Genomic DNA, 26,705 nt, shown 5'->3' on the forward strand with positions numbered 1-26,705 from the left:
AACCCCCAACCCCCAAAACACCAGGAACAAAGGAAATGCAGCGTTGTGCTCGGTCCAGGACCAACCCCCCAAGAAACCTTGCAGGGTGATCAATCATATCAAGTGTGTCCCTTACACAGCAACGGCGGTGCTGTTGCTCCTCCCAAACAACGACCAGCGGTTCTTCTTGAACAGCTTGCCCCCTGCCACCGGAGGGCTGACGGTCTTGGTCAGCCTGCCCGGCCTGGCCGGCAGGGCGGCGGCCGCGGCGCCAGGCTGCGGGAGCTCCAGGGTCTTGGACGGAGGAAGCACGGACTCGTCAAAGTCCACGGGGAGAGTCGTCGTGGTGGAGGAAGAGCTCCGCTTCTTGTCCTTGGACGGCTTGGCCTTGGCCTTGGGAGACGTGGTGCCGTGGGACTGGATCGGCTCGAGATCGCTGAAGCGCGCCACCTTGGAGGAGCGCCGGGGCGCGCTTGTCGGCTTGGCGCACGCGGCGGGGGCGGAGACCGCGGCGGGGGCCGCGTCTTCCTGCGCCGATTCCTCGCCGGCGCCGACGGAGGGCTCCGCCGTGGCGAACTCTGTCGCGCCAGGCTTTTCCTCATCGGGCGTCGCTCCCTTGCTCTTGGCCTCCTTTGCCTCCTCCTCCTCCTCCTCCTCCTCCGCGTCCAGGCCCTCGGAGACGGCCACCCCGACGGCGGCCGGGGTATCCGAGGTGGTGATGGCGGCGCCAACCTGCGCGTCCGGGAGCGCCGGGACGGGCGGGACGCTCGTGCTTGCGCCGACGGGCGCGGCGAGGGTGGCGCTTCGGGACGAGGACGCAGCGTCCGAGACGCGGCGCGACCGGCTCGGGTGTAGCCTGTGCAAGGACTCGGCACCGTCACGGTCGGCGGCAGACGAGGGGCGGCTCTGGTGGTTCGACGGCGTCCTGGAATGTGAGCTGTTGCTGTTGCCGTTGGTGGTGGTGGTGGTGGTGGTGGTGGTGGTGGTGGTGGTGGTGGTGGTGCGCCGGGCCACGGGTTTCATCTGGAGGTCCTCCTGCGAGTCGGAGCTGGTCGAGGTGCTCGAGGAGCTCCCGGCAGGCGAGGGAGCTTCGGAAAAGTTGACGATGCCCGCGATCGCCGCCGACGACGAGGCCGATGACGACGGAGAAGAGTAACCCCAGCCGACGGGCTGATACGGCAGGCGGCTGGCGGACACGCGGCTGGAGGAGCGGGTCATGAGCATGCGCTCGACCTCCTTACCCTTGACCGACGAGGACGCCGACAGGCCCGTGGCGTCGAGGGCGGCGCTGTAGTTGACCATGGTGTCGCGGTTCCATCCCGGAGGCGTGCTCCCGAGGCTGTAGTTGCGCGGGAGGCGGACGACGGGGTTGGCATAGGCGGACGGGTAGGAAACGTGCGAGAGGGAGCTGTGGACGCGGGGAAGGGTGGAGGGGTGGAAGGAGGGGGGAAAGCTGCCGAGGTGATCGGTGCTCCCGGGGCTGCTGCTGCTGCTGCTCCCCATGGCGCTTCGGCGGCGGTTCTGCTCGGCGATGCGGTGACGGTCGCTTTCTCTCCAGCCGGCCGGGCCTCCCGACAGGGCGTCGATGGCGGCATGCCTGGGGATGTGCTTGTAGGGAATCTTCTTGGTCTCCTCGCGCTCCTTCTTGGCCTGCTCCGCCTTGTGGTCCTTGGCGGCCTGGCGGCCCTTCTTGATCACTGAGAAGACCGACATTGCCGGTGGGAAGAAGTCGGACGATCCTGCTGCAACTGGGCGGGCGTGGTCCACGGAGGTGTCCTGCGGTGGTGGCCCTTGAGGGGGGGAAACACAAAGACGTCACGGATCCGGACCCGGTCAACGGCCAGGTTAAGAACCTCCCAACCAGGGGCGCAGCGAGCGGACGGGGTGGTCGACGATCTGCGGGGCGCAGAACGTGGGTATTAATATATGTTACGTAGTATCGTGGTGCATGGACAGGCGGGCGGTAGCGAATGTGCGGGACTGGCTGCTAGGATGCCCAGCTGAGGACTCCAACAGCACAACAGACCGGCCTAGGTCACGAGGTGGCACCGATGCTAGGCCGATGGCAGTGCAAGTCGAACGGTGCAGGAGGGCCCGGGACGACGAGAAAGGCCGGGCTCGAGCCGAGGTTTTGCGGTGAAAGCGATCGGGTTCGCAACGATGAAACGCCGCTCTTTGGCGACTCGAGCGGACTGTAGTAGCAGGAAAAGGATATGCCAGACGAGGAGGGGGGCGCCTTCGAGCGAGAGGTGGACGGCGTGGATTTTTAAGACTCCAAACAAGCACTGCACCACACCAGCAAGGCCGTGTTGGCATCCACCACACTGCCTGATGCAGCTTTCAGCCTCCAATGCTCACCCCCCCCCCCCCCCCAGTCGACCGACGCTCTCTCAGACAAGCACCCCCACCCAGGGCTCTCCTATGTCCATCTGCAGCCACCGAACAGGGGGTACGCGGGGGTCCAAGGCAGGCACAGCCCTGTCCGATGTTTTCGAGGCTGCCCTCCAATTCTTCGCCTTGGCTGGGCTAGCATGGAACCTCCGGGTTGGCGTGATAAGAGCTAGGCTTGAAGAATGAGGTCCGGGTCACGTCCGGAGCTGAGGTCAGGTACACGTACCTATCTGACTCTAGCGTACCGTATCGTGGCGTACGGACCGTATTGTCTTGGTGGTTTTCGTCCACCCTCTTTTTTTCCCACCATGCTGAGTAACTATGTACATACTGCGTACTTAACTACAGTACACAGTACACCCTCACAAGCCCGCCTGGTGGAGGTTGCCCCTCTCGTTTTTGACAACGGATGCAACGACGAGAGTTTGGATGCAACGGTGCCGTTGGCTTGGACTGGCATGCCGTGTTTCATCCCATCCTGGAAGCTTGCCCGAGACGCCGAGAGCCCGAGCAGTTCAACCCCCTTCCTTTTGTTTTGGTCTCGTCTCCAAACGCTGGGTCGCGATGCCGATCCTTCCAGCCTCTTGATCGCGGTGGGAGCCGATCTCCCGCGCACCGGGCCACCCGACCGCGCCATCCAAGCGCTCGGTTGCCACTGTCGCTGGCAAGGGGGAAAAAAACAACAGCAGCGCCCCCAATTTGCCCTCACGGCGTGTTGGACCGTGGCCGCTGTTGGAGCCACGCAAACGCACAAAAGACATGATGGCCTTGGTGTTGCGGTGGGAAAAGCGGGGCGCTGACTCGGGTTCTCGTATTTCATTGCTTGGTCGTCGCACGCCAAAACGACGCCAACCCCCGCGGAGCATCGGCCCTGGGCTTACCGCCAGACCGGCTCGATGCAAGGCGTCAAACCCGTGGCGAACAGAACAGCAAACGCCGCCGTCATCGCTGCGCGCGACGACTGCGTGTCTCGGCAGCTACTATACATGATGTGGATTGCCGTGGGGTAGCAGAAGGCGGATTACGGGGTACAAGCCGAATTACGCTACGATACACGATACACCGGCGCAGATCACGAAGCGGTCCGGCCGCATCAAGGGCCAAAAAAAGCTGAGCCCCGGGGCCCAGCCGCCCTTGCGGATCCATGTCTTGGCAGGGACAAGGGGCCTCTCGACGATCGGCGACAAGGAGAGGCCCAATCCTGTTGTTGTATGTAACGTTAACCATGTACATCCTTTGTACCTACATACAAGCACATACAGTAAGCATGTACGGAGTAGCTGGCTAACGAATCCATGCGGCACGCCAGGGGGGCCCGCGACAGAGCGTGGCGCGCGGCGATGGACTCGGTACTCAAACCCGACACCTGCGCAGTATTTGCGATGCGATTCCCATTGTCTTAGTGCCTTGTCATGCCCGTGATAAACCAACGGCTTCCAGGGAGGAGGGGGCTGCCCAACGGCCGGACCGGCGTTTCCCTTGGGTTTGTTTGTTGAGCTGGCTCCCGGGCACAAGTCCCCCCAGCCCCTCACTACGTGCCTCCATCGTTTGCCCTCCGCTTGGCGGGGGATGAGACCTGCTGCGTACTGCGTAAGCTCCTACCAAGGAGGACCTGGCACGTGGACGTGAAGCGAACCGTGAAGCGAACCGGAGAGGATGAAAATCGGCCTGTGCGTGTGCGGGCAAGCTGCCCTGGCTCGGGATGCCCGCCCAAACCCCCCCCCCCCCCCCCCCCCCGAAATCGTCAACAGAAACCTGGGGAGCCGACCGGCGCCCTGGCTTCCAGCTCCGACCGGGCAGCCGTCTTAGATCCGATTCGGGGCCTGCGTGACCACGGAAAAGACAAGCTTCATTTCTCACAAGCCACATCTGGCCGAATTATCGGCAAATGGCGACTTCAATAGTCGGCGCCGTCCACCGAGCTGAACCGGCTTCTATGGAGCGGAAGACGGACAAGGGGACAGGGCGTGACGAAAGGGGCTGGCGGCCAGATGGCGCTAATCGCGCCGACTCCCATCCAGCAGCCTTCCGCCGGGCTGGAACTTTCCTCGACCCTCCCGGCCTGCAGCGCTTCCGACGCGGATCGCGCTGCGCGCCAGGAAAAATTGGGCAAGAATCAGCAACGCCACCCCATCATCCGTGAGACATTCCAACGCCACGGTGAGGCCGGATGCCGTGCTGCACACCGCAACCTGGGCTCGAGTGACTCCATCCTCGCGACCGACGGCTCTGGAAGGAGAAAAATCTGCGGGCGGGGCGGTTCTTATCTTTCTCTCTCTCCCTCTCTCCGTGTCCTGCGCTGACGTGTGCCGCTGCTGCTGCTGCTGCTGCTGCTGCTGATGATGATGATGATGATAACAATGATAATACCGATGCTAATGCTGCCGCTTCCCAATCCCATCACACACAACACGCACATGCAACGGAGGCCCGGGCTAACTAACCACTGTCTGGTGCGGTGTACGAGGACCACTGACTGACTGACTGTGCAGCATCACCATCGCAGCAACAGTAGCAGCAGCAGCAGAAAGCAGCAGCCCACCGTGAAATATCAGAGGTGCAATGGGTCCGGGCGCTCTCGCTTACACATGCGCACCAAGGGCAGGGCTGGGATAAAAAAGGGAACACGACAGCAACCGAACGCCCCAACCAGGTAATCTGGTTGCTAATGTAACCCTGGCCGTGCACAATCTCTGCTCTGGGACCCGCCGCCATGTCACGGGCGTGTGCACGATGTTACTTTGCCATCTGTACCGAGTAATAGTTAACTACTGCGTACTACTGTGTATGTACGCAGTATACGTACTATACGGGTGGGTGGGTGGCATGGGGCTCCGTACCGCAGTAGATTCTGCGTACGTACTGCGTACATACTGGCGGTGATCATGAGGCTCCTTTTGCCCGACAGCAGGTTGACAGTAAGGCGGAATCATGATTCGTGACCATCGGATCGATCTGGGTGTTTCAGACACTGCCGAAAGACTGCCCGTGGAATTTTCGTTGGCTGGTGCTCGAAAGGATCACCGAGCCTTCCCAAGACACCACAGGAACCAACCACAAGGCCAACATCAACACCTCAACCTATGCAATTCTCCTCGTCTCCAGCGCTCTCCCAGCAGCAGCCCTGGCCCGTCCCAGAGCTAGCCCTGTCATGCTACAGTATGTACTGTGTATGTATGTACCCATGTATGTATGTATGTATGTATGTATGTATGTACTGCGTATGTATGTATGTATGTAGGTAGGTATGGTTGTACATGTTCCGGCATCTTGCCGGCGCAAGGGTCGTCGAATAACTTCTCCCCTGAGACCCGAGAATTAGTGGCGTTCGATCGGTCGCCAGCATCGCTGCGGGAACACCCCCCCCCCCGGGGGGCGCGCCCAACCACGAAAAAGCTCCAGGCCTATTATACCCGCACACGCACCCGCCCCGAGCATCGACTGGCGCCCATCTGGGCCCGGCTTTTGCGGCAAGGCAACCTGCAGCTCCGATCTCCCCCCGCCCAAGAGAACGGTGAGCGAGAGAGGGCGGCGCAAAAAAAAAGAGGGCGGGTGGGAGCGTGGGGGTCATGGACGCCCACCTGGGAGATCAAGCCGCCACGCCGCAGGGCAGGGCCGTGCCGGTTCAGCCGATAGTTGGCGTTGTGTTCATGCCGGAGCCGGAGCTTGTGCACGTCTGTTGACTCACCACCGCAACGGCAAACCAGGCCGCCGTACATACATGCCGCGTACTATACATACATAACTACTCTAGTTACCGCACCACCGCCTTGCCAGGTTCCTGGCAGCGCACGGTCAGGGGGGCAGGAGAACGAACGGCGGCAGCGGCCGGGAAGGGAGGGTCCCTCGTCTTGTCTCATGGAAGACGACAAGGCCTCCCGGGAGCCCGTGGCGTTTGGGACTCGGGGGGGTGGGTGTTTGGGCGTTGGAATGTTGCCTTGGAGGCTTATCAGGCAATGTCACCCCTGGGAGGCCAGGGTTATGCTGATTCTTTATTGTTCCAAACGAAATGCGCGAGGTGTATCTTACACGAGTTAATAGTACGTGGGCTACCAAGAACCCTGATCATGGCGTGAAGGGGGCGTTTTTGCGTCAAAGCTGCTGTTGGGCGCCCCCTTCGAACACAGTGCGCGCCTGGTTTGATGCCGTTGGTTCAGCTATGATGGAGAGCGGTGACGGGACGGCATGTAGGTAGTAAGCAAGCATGTACGCAGCAATGTCTCTCCCGTTCGCGGCATTCTTGACAGGCTCAAGACATGCAGAATGCAGTGACAGATAGTTAACTGCTATTCTTGAAATTGCCGATCCAGACGGGGGAGGGGGAGGGCCCACAAGACCTCCAATTCGTTCCAACACGCAGCGTGGCGAGTCCAATATTTGACGATATCCGAGTTGCTCGGAGACAGCCGAGCCGATGTGTCAGCTGCATGGAGAAAATCCGGTTGTCTTGGAGGATCCTTTTTGACCGAATGAACAAGAGAGAAAGAGATAGGCACGCACATAGGGAGGGAAAGTAGAGAGAGAGAGAGAGAGAGAGAGAGAGCATGCGTTTCCCCATCGTTTCTGGAACACGTTTCTCTCTGGAGCTTGATTTCGGTAACACAACCTAGTGATCAGAAGAAGCCTTGACAACTCAATAGTTTTTATTATCAATCACTGCGTAAAGGCAAGGTCCATCGATCGTAGGCTTTCCCCAAATGCTTGCCTGGGGTTCGGCCTTGGGACCTTGACCGGAATCCACCATCCGGACCCGATTTCTTTGGTGAGAACCGAGAACCTCATACACCAGGTACACGACTCCTAACCTTTCATATCGTTCATTTGGGCTGGGAGTTTTCCCCCAGGGGTATCCTCCTATGTACATCGTCTCGACGGTTTGGGCACCAAAAAAAAAAAAAAAAAAAAGCGAATCGCTCATGTGCGGTTAGAGGAAAGGGGGGGGAGGGGTCAGCGATCGACCCGGCATGACAACCTCCAGGGGGGTTATCACGACACCCTCCGAGACTCTGAACGGCCGGCGGAGGGCCGGCAGGGAAGGGAAGCGGCAACGTGTCAGGGAGAGGAAAGGGACAAGATGTGCGGTGTGGCAGATCAGTGCATAACATGGGCAAAGAATCGGGCAATTCGTGGCGTTCACAGAACCCACCTGCGCCGCGCCATCAGATGCGGGTGATGCTTGGATCAGGCCCAGCCAGCCACCGACGCCATGGCTGGCCAAAGAACAAAAAAAAAGGGAGAGCCACCAGCACGCCCCCTCCCCCCCTCCCCTCCTCCCCCCACCCTCACTCCCCTTCGCGAAGTCATCACCTGCCCTTCAAGTCGGGCCGCTCGGCCTTGAACCAAGGAAGTGGTGCGCTATCCGACACACGATTTCCCTCCGCCATCGACACTCGTCTACTGTGGACGAAGTAGCGTAGACGGCAGTGGTGGAGACCAATGTCCATAAGAGATTGCCATCCCTTTGCAGAATATTCGCCACCCCATCCCGAACACCTGAGACGCACCGGCCCATGTCCTGAAACCCAGCGCATAACTACTTCGTACGAGACTCATGGGAGGATGCCGCTGGGCCCAAGCGCGGTGTGGCGGCCCGGATCCTACCACCTCGGCATCATGCCCGCAATGAAACGGAGCCGTCAAGAAGCGACGAGAGGAGCGGGTTGTTGGCCTCCGAGCGTACCTATGTAGGTATCTTGCAAGATGTGGACTGGCAGACGCGATGCACAGATACGCAGGCGGCGGACTGCGTGCGGCTGTTCCCGCGGTATGGATGGCTCGGACCGGGTAGCGCACGTAGGGTGTTGGTTGCCGGTGGTGGTGGTGGTGGTGGCCGCAGCAGCAGCGGCGGCTGCTGATAGAGGAACGAAAGAGGGTGTCTGGATGGTCACTGGGAGCGCTGTTGGGCCAAGGTCGACAAAGTGGCATTGCTGTTTTCCCTCGGTCACCTACTTGGGCACGGCCGGTGGGGGAGAATGTTTGGGACGACGGTCACCACCTATGGTCGGCAGACAAGACAAGACCAACCCTCGGCCAGCCACGGGCGAGTACTCCCACGGTAAGACCGAGAGTTATCGTGGACTGACACAGCATTGCTGCCTCATCGTCAGCCGACAACCTCATGGGATGGTTGTGTTAGAGCTCGCGACGGCCTGTGGGCACCTTGGTCAGAATGGGCTGCCGGATGGCCACCCTGGTTCTCCGGGGCTGTCCTGGGGCGAGAAAGGCGACGGCAGGAGGCCGAGGGGTTGGGAAAACTATCGTGAAGATGAGCGGCGAGGTTTGTGGAAGAGGGTTGGTGAACCGAAGAGGTCGCGGAAGCAGAGAGCAGGCTGGCATCTCGAGGCTCCCCACCTATGTACCTATACGTCATGTGGGCATCGCGATGCGAAGAGCTGTGGAAACGCCAGGTTCCTTGTTGGGGCCGAGCTACGTTACGTACCTACCTACGTATGCCATGTCGGGTACACATGGATGTCTGCCGCTGTTTTTTTTTTTTTTTTTTTTTTCTTTCTTTTTCTTTTTTGCATGAGAGCGCCGGTGAGGTGACGTTCCTTCATGGAAGCTCAAACGTTCTCCGAGGCGATGAGAATGCCATCGGAGAGGCTTCCAGCCGCCACCGCGGGACCGAGCGCGTGAACCATCGTGGGATGGACGCGTTTGCCTCACGGGCCGGGCCGGCAGCAAACACCCCCGAAGGGAATCCAAGCTCCGGTAAGGTAGGGACCTTGGCCCTGGAGTGGGGTAAAGAAACCGTCTCAATTCCACGTGTTTGAGGCGCGCCGAGGAGCTGGAACATCGGAAGAAGGCGACGAAGAAGCGCTGAAGAACAGGTGAGCGGGCTGCGCAAAGCCATGATTGACCAGGCATTCCAGTTGGGCGGGTCGAGGGCCTTCAGCGGGGCGGGCGCCAGTGACATCAGCGCGCGCTTGTTTTGGCTTAGCGCGGCCAAAAGCCGCGGTTCTGCGCGGTCCTGGGCGGTGCTGGGTCGGGCGCCCAAGCCGCTAAACCGGTTTGGGGAGGCTGCCCGACCCACCGGCTCGCACCAATCACGCAAAACGGAGCCTCTGCTCGTCTCTTTTCCAGTTCCTTCATCGCAACTCTGCACGGGGGGGAGACGGCCTTGTGGGCTGGGCGGGCGGGCGGCCCTGCTGCAGGCAAGCAAACCCCATCCATCGGGCTCCCAGGGGGATCGCCGTCGTCGCGCGAACTCGTCATCACGGCCAAAAGGTGGGCCAAAAAAATACCTACCCAAACCCCCAAGCCGCCCATCGCACCCATCGCCACCTCGCCGACAGAGATACCCTCCATCCATGTGTGCGCGCGCCATTAGTCTGCCAGGCGGAAAATAAAGAAATGACTTTGGGTTTTTGATCCAACCCGCCGCCGTCGCGTGGGCCTCTCTCGCTCTCTCTCCAGCGCCAGGCTTTCGTCCCAAGCCCTCTCTCTCCCTCTCCCTCTCCCTCTCTCTCTCGCCCTCTCTCCACCTTTCGGATACATGCAACTTTCGCCCTCCTTCTCCCCCCAACCCAGCATCGACCTTGGCCGCATACGCCCCGCGAAACTTGAGGGTTCCCTGATGGTTCCCTGATCCCATCCATCATCATTTCCCCCCAAGCCCTTGGGCCCTCCTGGCCTCGCAACCACCCCGGCCTCCCAAGACTCGCACGCACACACGCACACACGCACACACGCACACACGCACACACGCACACACGCACACACACACACACACACACCCACCGCACTACATCATCGGCCCAACCCACCACCCTTTAGCCTCTTAGCCCCGCATCGCATCGCAATCGCATCGCATCGCAGTCGCATCACAGTCGCATCGCGTCGCGCGCATCGTATCGTATCGCATCGCATCGCATCGCATCGTATCGCATCGCATCGACCCCCTCACCTCTACCACCCCCACCCCCCCCCCCTCCTCCTCCTCGCCGCCCGACCTGGCAGACCGCGCGCTTCCTCCGGGGACCGCGCGCTGTCTCACCTTGCGACGCTGGCGGCCCTCGTCCTCCTCAACCCGTCCGAACCCGATCTTTCCCTATCGCCCCACCACCTCGACCTCCAACTCGGACCCGACATCGAGACCGACGGCGACATCACCGGCGCGGCTGCCGGACCGGCGATGATGGCACAGTCCGTGCCTCATCATCCGACCACCGAAAAGCGGCGCGTCAAGGTCTACGAGCTGCGCGACAATGACTGGTTCGACCGTGGCACCGGCTTCTGCTACGCATGCCTCGTGCCGGTACGTTGGCGACTTGTCTTGCTCTGGTTTGGAGGGGGAGGGGGAGGAAGAACGCGCTGCTGTGCTTTTGCTCCATTCTCGGGTCCCGTTGCCGCTGACATTTTTTCTGGGGGGATGGGGTCTGCGCATTTCTAGGTGGATAACGACCAGACCAAAGACCCCCGCGTCATCGTCGAGTCCGAGGATCAGCCGAACCGGCGCCTGCTGGAGACGAGAATCATCAACAAGGAGGGCTTCCAGAAGCAACAAGGCAGGTCATCTCCTTTTGCTCTCTCTCTCTCTCTCTCTCTCTCTCTCTCTCTCTCTCGCGCGCGCGCGCGCGCGCGTGTGTGTGTGCCTGCCGAGCCTGTAACTGCATGATGACTAACGCGACCGTGCTCTAGAAACCCTGATAGTATGGACCGACGATGGCGTTGATATGGCCCTGAGCTTCCAGGAAGCCGAAGGCTGCTCTGCAATCTGGTACGTGGGACGGATGGCTCAGCAGAGGAACTCTACTACCAGCATGGCGGCATTTCTAACCATATCCCACATGGCCCCTCCCGGTCCTGCAGGAAGTTCATCGATGCCATCCAGCAGAGGATCCACCCCAACCTTCCCGGCCCCGATGATGGCTTCTCGGATGAGATGGCGATGGAGATGGCGCCTTCGATCCAGCTACCGCCCGCCGAGCTCGCGTCGCTGCCCCAGCTGGACATGGCCGTCCGGAACCTGTCGCAGACCCCGCAGGGCCGCGACGCCCTGGCCAAGGTGATCATGGCCGAAGACTACATCGGCAAGCTCGTCCCGCTCGTTGACATGGCCGAGGACCTCGAGAGCCTGCCGGACCTGCACCGGCTGTGCAACATCATGAAGGCGATTCTGCTGCTCAACGACACCAGCGTCATCGAGCACGCCGTTTCGGACGAGTGCATCATGGGGGTCGTCGGCGCCCTCGAGTACGACCCGGACTTCCCCACCCACAAGGCCAACCACCGCCAGTGGCTCAACAACCAGGGCCGCTACAAGGAGGTCGTCCGGATCCAGGACGAGCAGGTCCGCCGCAAGATCCACACAACCTACCGGCTGCAGTACCTGAAGGACGTGGTCCTGGCTAGGATCCTCGACGACCCCACCTTTTCGGTCCTCAACTCGCTCATCTTCTTCAACCAGGTCGACATCGTCCAGCACCTGCACAGCACCCCCGGCTTCATGCACAGCCTGTTCGCCATCTTTCACGACCCCAACGAGCCCGCGCTGCGGAAAAAGGAGGCCGTCCTCTTCATCCAGCAGTGCTGCGCCATCGCCAAGAACCTGCAGCCCCCCGCCAGGCACAGCTTGTACCTGCACTTCCTCAAGGAGGGCCTCCTGACCGCCGTCAACTACGGCATGCGCCATCGCGACGTGTCGGTGAGGGTCGGCGCCACCGACATCCTGGTCTCCATGATCGACCACGATCCGTCCATGGTCCGCCAGACCATCTACGAGCAGATGCACAAGCGCCTTTCGCCCCTGACCGACACGCTGATCGATCTGCTCCTCGTCGAGGTCGACCTGGGCGTCAAGTCCCAAATATCCGAGGCCCTCAAGGTGCTCCTGGATCCGTGCCAGCCGGCGTTGCAGCAGCAGCAGCAACAACAACAACAACAGCAACAAGCTCAGCAGGACGGCCGTGCGAGGGCCCTCTCGGCCATCGATACGCAGCAGGATGCCTTCCTGAACCACTTTTACGAGCGCTCCGCCAAGAAGCTCTTCCGGCCGCTTCTCGACCTCGAGAAGCGCGCCGTCATGCGGTTCGGCCCCTCCGAGGAGGGCGTCTTCAGCTACCTCATCGATATCCTGTGCTTCTACACCCAGCGCCATCACCACCGGTGCAAGTTTTTCGTCTTCTCGTCCAATCTTGCGGCCCGCATCCTGCAGCTGCTGGATTGCAAGGAGAAGCACCTGCAATTGGGTTCGTATTGCTGCCTGCCCCACCCCTTTCTTTCTCTTGGATCCAGAGCTAACCAAGCCGGATGCAGTGGCTGTCCGCTTCTTCCGCCACATCGTGGTGATGCAGGACGAGTTCTACATCAAGCAGATGGTCGAGAAGCAGGCGGCCGGCCCTATCCTCGACGCGCTCCTGCGGACCCTTCCCAGGGATAACCTCCTTTCTTCCGCGTGCCTCGAGCTCTTCTACCTCGTCGAGAAGGGCGGGCTTCGGGACGTGATGAAGCAGATGGTTGAGCTCTATCGCGACAAGCTCACGGCGCTGGTGCACATCGATATTTTCGGCACCGTTCTCGCCTCCTACGAACGCACCCAGGGCTTCACGGTGAACCCTGAGTCGTTCCCCGAAACCCCAGAAGACCCGTCCCGGACTCCCCTGCTGAACAAGCCACCTCGCGCCATGATGGAGCACCTCATGATCGACCAGGCTCAGGAGGACTACTGGGCCGGGCCGGATGATGATGAGGAGCATGCCGCCGCCGAAACCCACAACGAGGTGCCCAGCGATGAGGAGCTCCGGCGCACCTTTGGCTCCGGCCCGACGAAACCCCTTGTCGAATACTCGTCTGACGACGAAGATATGGACGATAACGACGCCATCATGACACCCGCCGATTCCGATACCGCCGCCGCCGCCGCCGCCGATGCCGGCAGAGCCTCAACCCCGGATGCAGACGCAAACTCCACCCCAACAGCAGCGTCAGCAACGCCCTCCTCGTCATCACCATCCACATCTCCCTCTGCTACCGCCACTTCAGCACCCAACGGAACCACCGCCGCCGCCTCACCCCGCACACGGTCTTCCTCCCCAGCAGCAGCAGCAGCAGCAGCAGCAGCAGCAGCAGCAGCAGCAGCAGCAGCAGCAGCCGCCGCCGCCGCAACGACCGCGGCCCCGCCCGAACGCCTTTCGGAAAAGCGCCGCCGCGAAGAGGACGAGGACGAGGACGCCCTGGAGAAGCTGACGCAGTCCAGCAAGCGGAGGAACAGCGTCGCCTCGTCGTCGTCGTCGAGGTCGCCGTCACCGTCGGGGCTCGGGAACGGCGGCGGGCCGCTCAGGAGAAAGCGCAACTCTACCGCGAACGGCGGTGGCGGCGGTGGCGGTGGCGGTGGCGGTGGTGGTGGTGCTGCAGGCGGGGTGAAGAAGCTTGCGATCAGCATATCGTCGGCGGTGAAGGCTGCCGCGTTGGGGTTGAAGGGGGGCGATGAGCAGAGCGAAGGCGGGGGGAAGTGAGAACGGCCGAGGCGCGGTTTTCAGCCCGAGGTGTCGCTGGGAGGTGGAGAGAAGAAGTCCTTTATTTTTCTTGCTTCTTTTTCTCACCCTTGGCATCTTGTATAATTTTTTTGCCCTGCATTCTTGCTCCCGGATGGGAAGAAACCCAAGCTCAACCACCACCAAGCGCCCCCCCCCCCCCCCCCTCCCCTCTCCTTTTGTAGAGCGGAGGAGGTGTGGTGGGTTAGGCGGGGCGGGGGGGCGGTCAATGCTGGAGGCCAGGCGAAGGGGTGGTGGGACTTGGTTAGGGAATTGTATTTGTGCCTTTTGCCCCCTTTTTTCTCCTTCGCAAAAAAACGCAAACCGCATGTTTCCATGGATCACGGGGGTCTGTGATGGGAGATTTCGTTTATACCTACGCAGTTATTGTACCTAGGGAATGGGCGCGGAACGCAGGTGCGCACCGGCTGGGTTTCGGTTGGGTTGGGCTTGGTGCGGGTTGGGTCGCTTCGATCTTGCAGACAGACAGACAGACAGGCAGACAGACAGACAGAAAGACAGGCGGCGGCGGCGGCGCGACAGCGAGCGAGCAGCGTGATGGCATGACATCCGTCATGAGGGCTCGTATTACCTTCTGCCTGTTCATGGTCATGAGGATGGTGATGATGGTGATGATGATGTTGTTGGTGGCATGTGTTCTTTTGACTTTGGAACGTTTTGTTTTGTCTATTGTTTTATGCATGGGTTCTCATGTTCTTCATGAAACTCGACCCCTCTTCCATTTCTCTTCTTGCCTCCTCTCTCTCCTCTCTCTCTCTCTCTCTCTCTCTCTCTCTCTCCCTTCTTGTCGACAACTAAAACTTCCTAAACTGCTTTTCCCACTCCTCGAAACCCCTCAGCATCTCGGGCGTGATCTGCCTCTTCTGCCTCCGAATCGCCTCCTCCAAATCCTCCATCATGATGGCCGGCTCCCCGCCCTTGGCCCGCCTATCGTAGGCCGCCACGCCCGCCGCGGCGCAAATCGCCTTGATCTCGGCTCCGGAGCAGCCCTCGGTGGCCTGCGCGAGCTTGTCCACGTCCACGTCGCCGTGCATGCGCCGGCGCGAGGCGACCTGGGCGAAGATGGCCCGGCGCGCGGCGAGGTCGGGCGGGCTGACGTAGATGAGCTCGTCGAACCGGCCCGGCCGCAGCAGGGCCGGGTCGAGGGCCTGCGGGCGGTTGGTGGCGGCGAGGACGACCACGCCGTGGAGGGCCTCGAAGCCGTCCATCTCGTTGAGGAGCGTCGTGAGCACGTTGACGCCCGAGTGGGAGGAGCCCCCGCCGCCGCCGCCGCCGGAGGAAGACGAGGACGAGTGGGAGAAGCCGCTGCGCTGGCCGGCGATGCTGTCGATCTCGTCAAAGAAGATCATGCTCGGGGACACCTCGCGAGCGCGCTGGAAGAGGCGGCGCACGGCCCGCTCCGACTCGCCCACGTACATGTTGAGCAGCTCGGCGCCCTTGACGGCGAAGAAGTTGAGGCCCGACTCGGTGGCCATGGCCTGGGCGGCCATGGTCTTGGAGCAGCCGGGGGGGCCGTAGAGGAGGAAGCCCTTGGGAGGGCGGTCGAAGTACTGGGCGATGATCTCGGGGGGTTCGACGGAGAGGCGGACCGCGCGGCGGAGAGAGGTTTTGACCGACTCCTGACCCCCGATGTCGTCCCAGCGAACAGGCGGGGGCTTGAGATTGATGTCGTGCATGGCCGAGGGGCGGATGAGGCGGAGGGCCGAGAAGTAGTCGGAGGGTTGGTAGTAGAAGGGTTGCTTTTCTTCTTTGGGCTCGTCTCCCTGTTCCCCGTCGGAGGGACGGGCGGCCGGGGGGGCACCGTCAGGGGTTGCATCTGTCGATGATGATGATGATGATGATGGTGGTGGTGGTGGTGATAGCAATGGCGGCGTCGACAATGACAACCCCTCTTCGAGGATGCGGGCAGCGCCAATCTCGCGGGCTTGTGCGACCAGACGATGAAGGTCGTCGCCGTTATAGGCGTGGGTTCTCTCGCTCAGCTGCCGCAAGAGATCCTCCTCGTGGTCGGGGGGTACGTCGAGGTCGAGAGACGCAAGAATGGCCCGGCGGCCCTCGGCATCGGGCATCGGCAGGTAGATCTCGGTGGTGAGGCGGTAGCGGCGTTTCAGGTCTTCTGGAACGTCGGCCGTGTAGTCGAGACAGGTGGCAACGACCAGCACCTTGCACATCTGCCCCGTCTCGGCGGTCTCGGCGGCCAGAGCGTCGAGGGCGTCGCACAGGGAAAGGATGACGGCGGCGCGGTTGCTGCGATCCTTGTCTATCAGGCGGTCGAGCTGGTCGATGAGGATCATGCTCGGCTGCTGGATGCGGGCGCGGGCAAAGACGTCTTGGATCTCGGTGAGCTTGTCCTTGTACTGGATGCGAAACACGGTGCCCCAGCCGGTGGCGGCCAGGCGGTCCAGGAGCATGGACTTGCCGGTGCCGTGGCCGCCGTGCAGGACGATGCCGGAGTACGGGGGCGGCCTCCGGAAGGGTACGGATGCGTCGAACAATTTCAGCTTTCGGTTGAGCTGGGCGATGGGAGCGTCCAGCCCCTGGATACCTGTCACCTCCAGCCGCCTCCCCCGCGAGGACGAGTCCCCGTCGGCGCCTCGGCTGCTGCTGCTGCCGCCTGGCGGCGGCGTGGTGGCCAGGCGGACCGTTGTCTTGCGGTCCAGGTAGCGGGCGTTCCCGGTGGTCCGGCCGTTGACCGAAGCCACGACGAAGGAGCGCTCGGGGCCCCGCACGAAGAGGTTCTTGAAGATGAGACCGGCGTAGACGTGCTCGACCTGCGACAGGCGGCCGGCCAGGACGAACTCCCAGGGGACGATGTCTTCCGGGTCAATAGGCTCCGGGCCGGCGGGCGGGGCGGCATTTCCGTCGGTGGCGGGCGAGAGCTGCTCGACGATGACCTCGTCGGCGTCGGGCAGGGACCCTCCTAGCGAGGTGATGCGGACCTGCTCGCCGAGCTTGTAGCCGCAAGCATCGCGGAACACGTCGTACATCTGAGTGACGGACTTGTCAAGGCGCTCAGGGGCCTTCCAGAGGGTGGCCTCGCGGCGCACAGGGGGCTCGTCAGGGGCCGCCGACACCTTCTCGATGCACACGGGCTTGCCTCCATCGCGAGAGCCCGTCAGTTCGATAAGCGCCTCCTCGTTGACGTAGACGCGAGATGGCTGGCGCTTCTGGAGGCGCTTGTCCGCATCCGTGTTGACATGCAACTTGCGGATGCGGAACTCGAGCGACTTCATGATGTTGCCTTTTTGGGTGTAGGCTTGGGAGAGAGAGAGAGTGTGAGTGAGAGAGAGAGAGATGGAGGGCCGTGTTCCCAGCGGTCGGGAACCCTATGCCTCGAACCTTTTTTTTTTCTTCTTCCCTGTTCCTCAGTCAGCCATGCTCGAAGCTCATGGGTGCTGTCTCTTCTACGCACCTCTTCCTCTTGTGTGAGGTGTGCGAACCCCTGGGTGTTTGTTGTTTGATGTGAGTGTAACCAAGTCATGAAGGTCATGACGGGGTTGCGATTTTACAGAGGATAAGATTTTTTGGAGGGTTTGCTGGTACAGCCTGATAAACGCACTGTGTGAGGCCCACCAAGGCGGGCGATCCACCAGCAAGCTTGCAGGCCCGAGATGGCAGCAACAGCGCTATCCTGCCGGAAGGAGCACAGTTGGAATATCGGACCGGTCCGCGTCCCCACCTTCCATCCAAATCTTGTCTCATTCACATCTCTCACGACATTCTCATCTATCAACTCTCACTCAGCACGCCACACCCCTCACCAGCTTGGTTCACCAAGACACACCATGCCGCCATGAGCGCACCAACCACCTCAATACGGCCCTGCTGGTGGCTGGCCAGCCGTGCACAGCTCCCTCAGGCCTCGACTCGGCCATCTTTCGGCCGGACGGTTCCTGCGGCCCACGTCTCCAGCACAACACGGCGGCTTGCCGGCAAGAAACGATCGAAACCTTCCTCGCCTTCGTCTTCCGGGGAGGCCCCAAAGCTGATGGGGGCGACTCTCTACGACCAGTTGTTTGGCGGCATTCCGACCACCTCTTCCAGCACCCCGCCGAAGCACGCTCGAGACGATGAAGGCGGCGGCCTGGACGACGGCCTCGACGGCGAGGCCATCCCCGACTGGGATAAGGAATTCATGAAGGCCATGAAGGAAGTCAGAAAGCCGCTGGGCCCAGATGTTTTGCCGGGGGACGAGCTGAAGCCGTACCTCGATGAGGACGTGCAGAAGGACCACGAGCCACAGGAGACGGCCGCTCAAAAGTCGGAGCGCGACGCCCTCAAGGTCATGGTGATGCACCACATGCCGCGCTCGCTCATCGAGTCCGACTTTTACCGGTACGCGTCGCAGGGCAGGCATGTCGCCGGCTGGGCTGGCGGCATCGTCAAGGTGGTGCAGTCCATCTCGCCCGTGACCCGCGAGCCGCGAGGTCAGTATTTCGTCTTCTTCGACGCCGAGGACCCCGCCAAAGCCTACAAGGAGAATCTCGGGCGGCTGCCTCGCCTGGACGAGGAAGAAGCCGCTGCCGCCAAAAGGACGCAGAACAAGGCATCCAAGCCCGGCCCCTCCTCCTCTTCCGGCACCGAAAACGGCGACACCAACGATGCCAACGCCGGCGAGGCCGGTTCTGCCGCCGCCTCCGATCCCCCGACCTTTCCAACCCTAGCCTACACCACGTCCCCGACGCTCCTCAGCACCTCCCATCTCATCTCCCTCATCACCCAACACTTACCCCTTCCTCCCTCTTCGTCTCCGTCTGCCGCATCTCCCTCCCCTTCCTCCCTCATCCCGCGGCCCCTCCTCGCCGGAACGACCAACTCCCTCCCGCACGGCGTTCTCGAATACGCCAAGGAGGGAGGCGCCGCCCTGCCCAAGGGCTCCCCCGTCCTCCTCCGTCTGACGGGAAGCAAGCTCACCGTCGACACCATGCTCCGCGCCATCCAAGAGGACGGCAGGGAGCGGAACCTCCCGTGGAGGCTGATCGAGGACCGCCCCGACGACGCGGCGTGGCCGAGGCCGGTGCAGACGGTGCGGGCGGGGAGCGGGAGGATCGGGTTCGGCGAGCTCGGCGAGCCCGCGTCCGAGGCGGGCAAGGGTCGCGAGGGCGACCGGAGCGGGGAGGCGGTGCAGTATGGGTATACGCGGTTTATCGTGACGCTGGCGGACATGGGGGAGGCGAGGAGGTTTGCGAGGGTGTGGAATCAGAAGGAGATGCTAGATGAGCGGACGGAGAGGATGGTGAGGGTGAATGCGGCGGTGATCTGGTAGAGGGTGAGGAAGTCGATAGGTTGTTTGTATAATACACGTCCGAGTTGTGTGTTGTACGAATGGTGTGTATAACCAAGGCAGTTATTTTGAGTGAATGTTGGCAACGAGAGACGGGCAACATCCATAATAGACATGTGCAACAGATCAAGCTGAGGGCCGAGAGATGTTCCGGCGGACAGTGACCAGGTGCCTTCATTACTACCTTGACCAACATTCCATATCCAGCCTTCATCAAGTCCTGGAACTCCACTTTCACGGCAGTACACCTCTTGCTTCTGTTTTGTTTTCCCTTTTCCTGTTTTCTAATCCGCACCATGTATAGCTATGCCTTCACTACCTAGGCACCCTATTCTAAAGCTAGACCAAACGAACCGTACCGCACCGAACCGCGTCCAAAACTTAGGTATCTCGAACTATAAATATGAACAGAAAAAAAAAAAAAATAAACCGAGCCGCAAATGTGAAAAAAGAAGTCTGAAAAAAAAAAGAACCCCCAAGCTTCTCAAGCCATCCTTTGGTCTGCATACCAATGTAGACAGACCTTGAACTAAACTGAAACTCGCCCAGAGAAAGAGAGAGAGAGAGAGAGAGAGAGAGTCGAGCCTAGGAAACGTATGTTCGACAACCAAATAACCGAAAGATATGTACCACAAGCAAGGAAAACGCTGTCGAGTGTGCGTATTTTCCAAGAATTGCCATCCCAGATAGCAACCGGCGTAAAAAAAAGGGGGGGAAAGAAAATCAAAGCAAACGAGCGAAAAGAATCGAAAAAAAGGGGGGGCTCCGACCCGCCCTCCTCAGGCAACGTCCAAAACAACCCTCTCGCTCCTCCGATGCTCCACCCCGCCGGAGCCGGGCCCGACCATCACGGGCGTCACCCTCCCCTTGATGACGCCGATCGTGAGCCCCTCCGCGCCATCGCCTCGGACCGCGCCCGCCACCCCGGGGCTGGGGCTCCGCTGCTGCTGCCTCTGCTGGGTCGTCTGGACCAGCGGCCGCAGCAGGCGGTGCTGCTGGCGCGAGAGGCTGATCTGCCGCGCGATCGAGATCTCGACGGCCGCCTTGAGGGCCGCGTCCTCCTCGTCGACCGAGATGCGGGGCACGTCGAGGGAGGCGGCCGTGGAGGCGACCGAGGCGATGGAGGCGACCGAGATGGTGGGGACGTGCTTGCTGCGGCCGAGCGTCGTTGCCGCTGGGCCGGTGGCATTTGTTGTCGGCGGTGGTGCGGTGGAAGCAGCGGTGGCGGCGGTGCTGGCCGAGTCGGCCGAGGAGGCAGAAGACGCCGAGAAGGCGGAGGAAGAGGACGAGGAGGACGGCGCGGCGGTGATGGATGGCGGGGCGATGATTTCCCATTCGGGCTCGGGGATGTAGGGTTTCATGGAGGGAGGGAGAGGGCGACGGACGGGACGGACGCCATCGTCGTTGTCGTCGTTGTCGTTGCCGTCGGAATCGTCTCCGGAGGAGATGCTGCAAGGAGAGTCGAGGACCAAGGTGGAATTATTGGGCCCAAAGTAGAGCTGAGCCGGTCCTGTGGTTGCCGTCGGCCGATTCGCCGGAGCAGGCCGCGGGTTGTGCGGAAGCGTCTGGTGCCTGTGCTGGGCTTGCTGCGGCTGCTGCGCTCGTAGCCTCTCGACCGCGGCGGCCCGGTCATGCTCGTCCACGGCCCGCGGAGGGAGGATGGCGGCAGCCTTCTTGTCGCGTCTCGACGGGTCAGGCAAGTCCTGCTGCGGCATTGGCGGCTTTGCAAAGGTGGCCCTGGACGGGGAAGGGAGGTAGGCAGGCGAGGTGTTGGAGCGAGTGAGCCCCCGCGACGGCGGCGGAGCGAGCGACGTGGTCGATGCCATGCCGAAGCCCGAGGATGCTATGTGGTTCGATGGCCGGCCGGAAGGGAAGAGAGAGAAGGTCGGCGACCTCATGGGCTGCGGCGAAGTGGCCCGGCGCGGCGGTGCCCTAGAGTGACTGGCGTCGTTGTCCGTGTTGTCGCCGGTCGTCTTGAGCTTCTCGAGAGTTGCCTGGCGCCTTTCCAACAGCGATTTGTTGTTGTTGTTGTTGTTAATAGGGGAATTGTTGTTTCCGTTCGCGTTAAGCACGCCGCTGAACATGACACTGTAGCGTTCCAGCCGGATATCCGGGATGTTCACATCAAGGAACCCCCCGGGCCTGGGCGAGGGAGTCGTCAGGATGGGCCTCGAGATGGCAGGGAATGAGGGCTCCGGGGCCCTGGCCTCTGCGTGCTTCTTGACGGCAACGGGCTTGTGCTTGGATCGGCTCGTGCCCGCGATGGTGTTGCTCCTGGCAGGGATGGCGGTTTCGTTGGAGGTGGACGGCGCGACAGACACGGCGCTGCGGTTGGCCTCGGCCTTCTCCCCGACCTTGGGGGGGTGCTCGGCGTGCCTCCTGCTCCCAAACAAGCCGAACAGCCTCCTCTTCTGCGTCTTGGACCTCTGCAGGGTCGGCTCCGGGGTGGACGCCGGCGGTGGTGAGTGGCTAATGGTCGTGGTGACCGTGGCGGTAGCACCGGTCTTTGTCGTCGTCGTCTCGGTCCACACTTGCGACTGGGAACCCCAAGCTGCCTGGGGCCCGCCGCCGTAAGGGCTGGCGGATCGGTAGGGGCTGGCGGATCGGGATTGAGCCCGGGACTCGGCCCGGGAGATGACGTCCCGCGTTGGGCTCCCCAGAGCCATGCCGATGGGGCTCCCGATGGCCATGCCGATGGGGATCTCTCCCGAGGTTGCCGATTGGGGAGTGAGCAGAGGCGGTGACAGCATCCTCGGCGGGGACGGGGTGCGAGCACGCCGGGGACTGGGTTCGGGGGTCAAGGTCCACGGAGGTCTGGCGGCCGAGCTCTTGCTCCGGCTCATGAACCCGCCCGGTAGGGCCATGTCGTCTTTGGAGAGTCGCTTTTCGAAGTTCGGCCGCGAGCCAGCCATCTTGCTGGATCCGGGCCCTGAGGATGTTCCAGGTCTTGTTGGCATGCTGAACGACAACACCGGGGTCGTCGTCGTCGTTGTTGTTGTTGTCGTCGTCGTCGTCGTCGTCGTCGTCCTCGTTGTGCTACTCGGGGCGGCGGCGACGGCGGTCTTGGATGGCGGCAGGGGAAGAGGACGGTCGAGGTAAGGATTCTTCCCTCCGGGGAACGCGACGGGGGGGATGTCTGCATTTTGAGGAGTCGGGCGTGTCGTTCCCGGACTGACGCGGATGGTGGCATTTGGACGGAGACGCAGGGCGAGATCTGATACACGGCCTTGTCCAGGGCCCACCAGGGGGGTTGCCGAGCCGTGCCCCAGAACGCCCTCCCCTTGGCCGGTTGCAGATGCATCAACGGCATCCGCTGCTGCTGACCTCGGTCCCGCCAACGGTGTGAGGTTGCGCCTAACCGCTTTCATCATGGCACGCCCGTTGGACCGTGAGCCCTCTGCGGCCACTCAACGGGTGCGATCCGGGGATGTCCAGGGGGGTGCTGCCAGCGCAACGCCAGGGGTCCTCCCGCAGCCCGATATTGCGATGGATGTGGTTTGCTGTTTTTGCTGGTTTCGAGAGATTGCGTATAATCACCGAGCAACACCACTGGACAAAGTGACGCCGGCAAGAAACGAAATTACAAGCGCTGGGGCAGCCCAGCCTTACGTCCATCCGGTCCAGAAGGGACGGGAGGTGATCCCTTGGTTCAGAGGACGGCGGGAAACTGTTCCCTTACATACCCAGCTCCTGCTCCTGCTCATGCTCCATGACTCGTCTCCCAGCAAATCCGGATTTTGAAGCTGGCGATGCCGTCTTCCGGCCGGGCTTGTTCACTTGGTCTTGCTGCCGTCTCGGCCGACCAGGACCGCCTTCGAGTCGGAGAAGAGCGGCGGGTATTTTTGAGCGAGGTTGATCGCCGCCAGGGATCCCATCACACAACGACTGACATCCGAAAGGCATGGTAGTTTGTTGATGAGCAAACCATCTCATCAGCAGAGTGCCGCGTGGTCGTTTCAACGGACGAACGATCTAGGGCGTTACGGAAGTGGAAGATGGTTCCATCGCGAACCCCTGGCACGGGGATCACCGGGGTACCGAGACCGGGGTGTGGTGTCCTGGATGACCCCGTCTCAGAATCGCACAACGCCTGTTTGTCCTGTTATTTTGCCGGACCGTGGCCTCGTTCTTGGGCTCTCCGCGGACGCCGTCCTTTCCGGATGCAGGGACGGAGCACGGAGAGACGCGCCGCTGGCCAACACAAAGGATGACGCGACCGCGAATAGGCTCAATACATACTCCGTGCTGTGTGCAGACCAGACTCGAAGGCCAGGGATTCCCCTTGGTACACAACAATGTCGGCCCGCCTTCTGGAAGGTTACCTCCAAGACATCGACAATTCTTAGTGTTTGCCCAAGGACAACCCCCACCCCCCCCCCTCCCCCTCCCCCTCCCCACAGGTGCATTTGGGGCTGACGGAAGCTTTAATGACGATGTGTCTTCAAGGGGCGCGGATGCCACCCGTCAGCAGCAGACCAGGGGAGCGACTAGGATCGTGAGCTAAGCTCTGGACGTCGCCCGAAACCCGGACGCTGCTGTCCTGTCCTGGCCTACCGCGTCCTCCATCAACGAAGGACCATAACAAGTCAGCCTTCCCGACGGTTCCTGGCAGCAGCCGTCAGCCGCTTTCGCACACACAACAGTCGGGCTGCAGCTCTGCGACGCTGTCGAAATGAGAGGAGTCCCCGGCCATCGCCCAGCGGCATCCGTCGATCCCGTTTTCTTGACGGCAAAAACAGATTCCGCACATCATTGAGCGTTGGACGGGCTGCGTTTCGTTGACGATTTGCCAAACAGGCCATGCCGTCCATCGGGGCCTTGCCTGTCACGGTGCGAGCGGTTTTGCGTTTGTCGCACCCACTCGGCCATCGCCTGATGTTGCCCTCTGCGAAACCTGATGCCAAGTGCCGTTTCGCCAGCGGTAGCGAGTGAAACTGGGGTTGACAGACGAGGCTATGTCTCAGAAATACAAATCCCCACCAGCGCCTGACGGGGATGGCATGCTTTGGGGAGGTCGTCTTGGGCTGTTGCATTCGGCAGCCGTTTTGATCCGAGTTGGCCTGCCATGACACGACGGATGAAGCCTTTCCTTGGGGGGAGGGGTTTGGCTTTGGCGCGGTTGGTCGGATCGAAAAAGCGCACAAGCCGGCAGACTGCATCTTGCCCGCGGCTGCATGGACGAGCCGGGACTGTTTGTTGGTTGGGCGATTACCCGCTTGGGGCGGGTAAATGCAAATCAAGGGTGTGTCGTTATCCTTCTAGCACAGGTTCGAGAAGCATTTCCTGGGGAAGCCGGAAGGATTGATGTGCGCGATCCTCCCTCCTCCCTCTGCTTGTCTCGGGACTCGCACCACGATAACAAGGTCAGAGTGAGGTGGTCATTTTTTACCTGCACAGCTGCGCAACACTCGAATGTTTCGTCGAGGGGGCCAAATGGATAATTGCCGGTACCATCGGCACGCTAGTAGTAGTAGTTACCTTGCTGTCAAAAGGATCTGTCGAGCCCCTCGCCCCCCCCCCCCCCCCCCTTTTTTTTTTGAAATTATCGGATGAAATATGCAGGTGGTAGCGTCCAGTATATGTAGTGTACGGCAGTACATCAGCATACACTAGGTACACGAACACTACCTATCGTGTACACACCTATGCGTACTTTGTAAACAGCCCTGTGCGACTTGTGATTTCGGTATGCGCATAAAACATGGAGTGTTGACTTATCATTCAACCTTGCATCCCCCCCATCCTCTTTTATTCAAGGCGCCAGGGTGCGGCTGTTGTATTCTTGTCCAGCTGAACCCCTTGACGTGTTACCCGCCAACGAGATGCTGACGAATGCATGGCCCGAGACTTTGTTTGTTGGTGTCAGGCAGCCCAAGATGATGGGAATGGATGACGTGGAACAGAAAGGGCCCTCAAGGCGCTTTCAGGGTGGGTGTAAAAGCGGTGGGCACAGAGAGGACGGGGAGAGCCCAAAGCCAACCCGTGGACGGGAGGGCAGCAACGTCTCCATACATTGCGCACAACCCAACCTTCCCAACTTTATGCTGTCTTGATGCAGTTCACCCAGGCTCACACCGCAGCACAGCACGCACTCCGGTTCGGCGGTCTGCAAACGGGTCTCCCGGGGTCTGCTTACATAATACACAGTACCCGGGCAACAGCCCCTCACCCTTGAATGTGATGGAATCCGCCCAGAGCTGGAGCCTGGCGGGGCTTTGAGGAGGGGGGTGGGTAGCAAGAGAGCCCAAAAGCCGATCGTCTACCACAACCCATCGCAGCTCCCGCGGACCTTGGCTTGAACACACCGCCAGACTTCTTGTTGCCATAACCATTTTGGCATCTCCAACGACTCCTCGACACCCAACCACCACCAACTACCCCTCGCCCACCATGTCCTGGCAAGGTATGTCATCGCGCGTCAAGTCGCGGTTTGAGAACCCTGCCTCCCTGCTCTGCTCTAGGATGCCCGAAGCTGAACCATCTGTCCCGCAGCTTATGTTGACTCGAGGTACGCGGCTGTAAATCATCAACGCACACATCGTCCCGAGCCAGTCTTCTAATTCTCTGTCACCAGCCTCCTCGGCACCGGCCATATCGACAAGGCCGCCATCGTCAGCGGTGATGGCGATAGCACCTGGGCTGCGTCCCCAGGCTTCACTGTATGACACCACACCCTCCCCCTTTCCATCCCTTCATAAACAAGGGGAAAATCTGCCTCGTTCAGCAAGCGTGCAACAACAAGATCGCCAAGGCATATCCCTCTGACCCTGCCTCAACCGAACCTCTAGCTCTCCGCCGACGAGCTCAGCAACATCGTCGCCATCCTGAAGGACATTAACAATCCGGAGAGCCGTGCCGTGGAAAACGCCCGCACGGACGGCATTCACGTTGCCGGGGAGCGCTATGTTGCCTTCCGGATCGAGGACCAGCACATCTACGGCCGCAAGGTACGAGCTTGGATCAATCTATTCCCCCCCCCCCCCCCCCCCCGGGGGGAGGGGGCGTCCCAACCTCGGCCGACTGGCCTTGAGTTCTGTCAACTCGGAGACGCTGACTCACCCGCGCAACGATACAGGGCAAGACGGGCGTGTGCATCGTCAAGACGAAACAGTCCATCATCATCGGTCACTACGACGAGAACATTCAGGCTGCCAGCGCGACAGCGACGGTCGAGGCCCTCGCCGACTACCTCATCAAGGCGGGCTATTAAGGAGCCAACCGGCCACGGAGCCACGCTTGCAAGCGATACACAACCCTGCCTTTCTCCCAACCAAGTCACGCTTCCCTGTTCTTCGCCCTTCTACACAACGCAGGACCCGATGAGAAGGAGAAGCTGTCAGGATGGATGGATAGCAGTCAACAAATCTGGTTTTTGATGTCGAGGGTCCGAATAGCACTTGCTCTCCCTTGTTTTTCTCCCGCCCCTTCCTTAGCGATGACCACTGGAGGAGAGATTTCTCTATTCGGTGGGTAATAGAGTCGAACCATGGGAAATGAGGTCAGGTTCGGAGACGCGTGATGTGACGTGACGTTTCCGGCGTCAAGAGTGTCCAGGG

General features: G+C 61.1%; 7 protein-coding genes across 7 annotated transcripts; 4 read left to right on the plus strand and 3 right to left on the minus strand.

Moving 5' to 3' along the window:
- Positions 1-111: 111 nt before the first annotated feature.
- Positions 112-1,692, minus strand: VTJ83DRAFT_4848 (uncharacterized protein; the record flags this gene model as incomplete). Its single annotated transcript, XM_071011382.1, has 1 exon — positions 112-1,692. One exon carries the CDS (start codon positions 1,690-1,692, stop codon positions 112-114), a length of 1,581 nt encoding a protein of 526 aa, XP_070866298.1.
- A 6,378-nt stretch (positions 1,693-8,070) lies between these two features.
- VTJ83DRAFT_4849 (uncharacterized protein) lies at positions 8,071-8,916 on the plus strand (the record flags this gene model as incomplete). Its single annotated transcript, XM_071011383.1, has 1 exon — positions 8,071-8,916. The coding sequence occupies one exon, from the start codon at positions 8,071-8,073 to the stop codon at positions 8,914-8,916; it is 846 nt and encodes a 281-aa protein (XP_070866299.1).
- Positions 8,917-10,504: 1,588 nt separating this feature from the next.
- VTJ83DRAFT_4850 (uncharacterized protein) lies at positions 10,505-13,826 on the plus strand (the record flags this gene model as incomplete). The annotated part of the gene is made up of 5 exons (XM_071011385.1): positions 10,505-10,627; positions 10,763-10,881; positions 11,057-11,089; positions 11,182-12,560; positions 12,628-13,826. The coding sequence occupies 5 exons, from the start codon at positions 10,505-10,507 to the stop codon at positions 13,824-13,826; spliced, it is 2,853 nt and encodes a 950-aa protein (XP_070866300.1).
- Positions 13,827-14,659: 833 nt separating this feature from the next.
- On the minus strand, positions 14,660-17,098 carry VTJ83DRAFT_4851 (uncharacterized protein; the record flags this gene model as incomplete). Its single annotated transcript, XM_071011386.1, has 1 exon — positions 14,660-17,098. The coding sequence occupies one exon, from the start codon at positions 17,096-17,098 to the stop codon at positions 14,660-14,662; it is 2,439 nt and encodes an 812-aa protein (XP_070866301.1).
- Positions 17,099-17,658: 560 nt separating this feature from the next.
- VTJ83DRAFT_4852 (uncharacterized protein) lies at positions 17,659-19,131 on the plus strand (the record flags this gene model as incomplete). Its single annotated transcript, XM_071011387.1, has 1 exon — positions 17,659-19,131. The coding sequence occupies one exon, from the start codon at positions 17,659-17,661 to the stop codon at positions 19,129-19,131; it is 1,473 nt and encodes a 490-aa protein (XP_070866302.1).
- Positions 19,132-19,928: 797 nt separating this feature from the next.
- Positions 19,929-22,061, minus strand: VTJ83DRAFT_4853 (uncharacterized protein; the record flags this gene model as incomplete). The annotated part of the gene is made up of 1 exon (XM_071011388.1): positions 19,929-22,061. One exon carries the CDS (start codon positions 22,059-22,061, stop codon positions 19,929-19,931), a length of 2,133 nt encoding a protein of 710 aa, XP_070866303.1.
- A 3,478-nt stretch (positions 22,062-25,539) lies between these two features.
- Positions 25,540-26,359, plus strand: VTJ83DRAFT_4854 (uncharacterized protein; the record flags this gene model as incomplete). Its single annotated transcript, XM_071011389.1, has 5 exons — positions 25,540-25,552; positions 25,642-25,657; positions 25,724-25,808; positions 25,938-26,096; positions 26,225-26,359. The coding sequence occupies 5 exons, from the start codon at positions 25,540-25,542 to the stop codon at positions 26,357-26,359; spliced, it is 408 nt and encodes a 135-aa protein (XP_070866304.1).
- Between the last annotated feature and the right edge of the window lie 346 nt (positions 26,360-26,705).

The sequence above is a fragment of the Remersonia thermophila genome, chromosome 4 (genome assembly GCF_042764415.1).
Source record: "Remersonia thermophila strain ATCC 22073 chromosome 4, whole genome shotgun sequence".
NCBI classification, from domain to species: domain Eukaryota; kingdom Fungi; phylum Ascomycota; class Sordariomycetes; order Sordariales; family Chaetomiaceae; genus Remersonia; species Remersonia thermophila.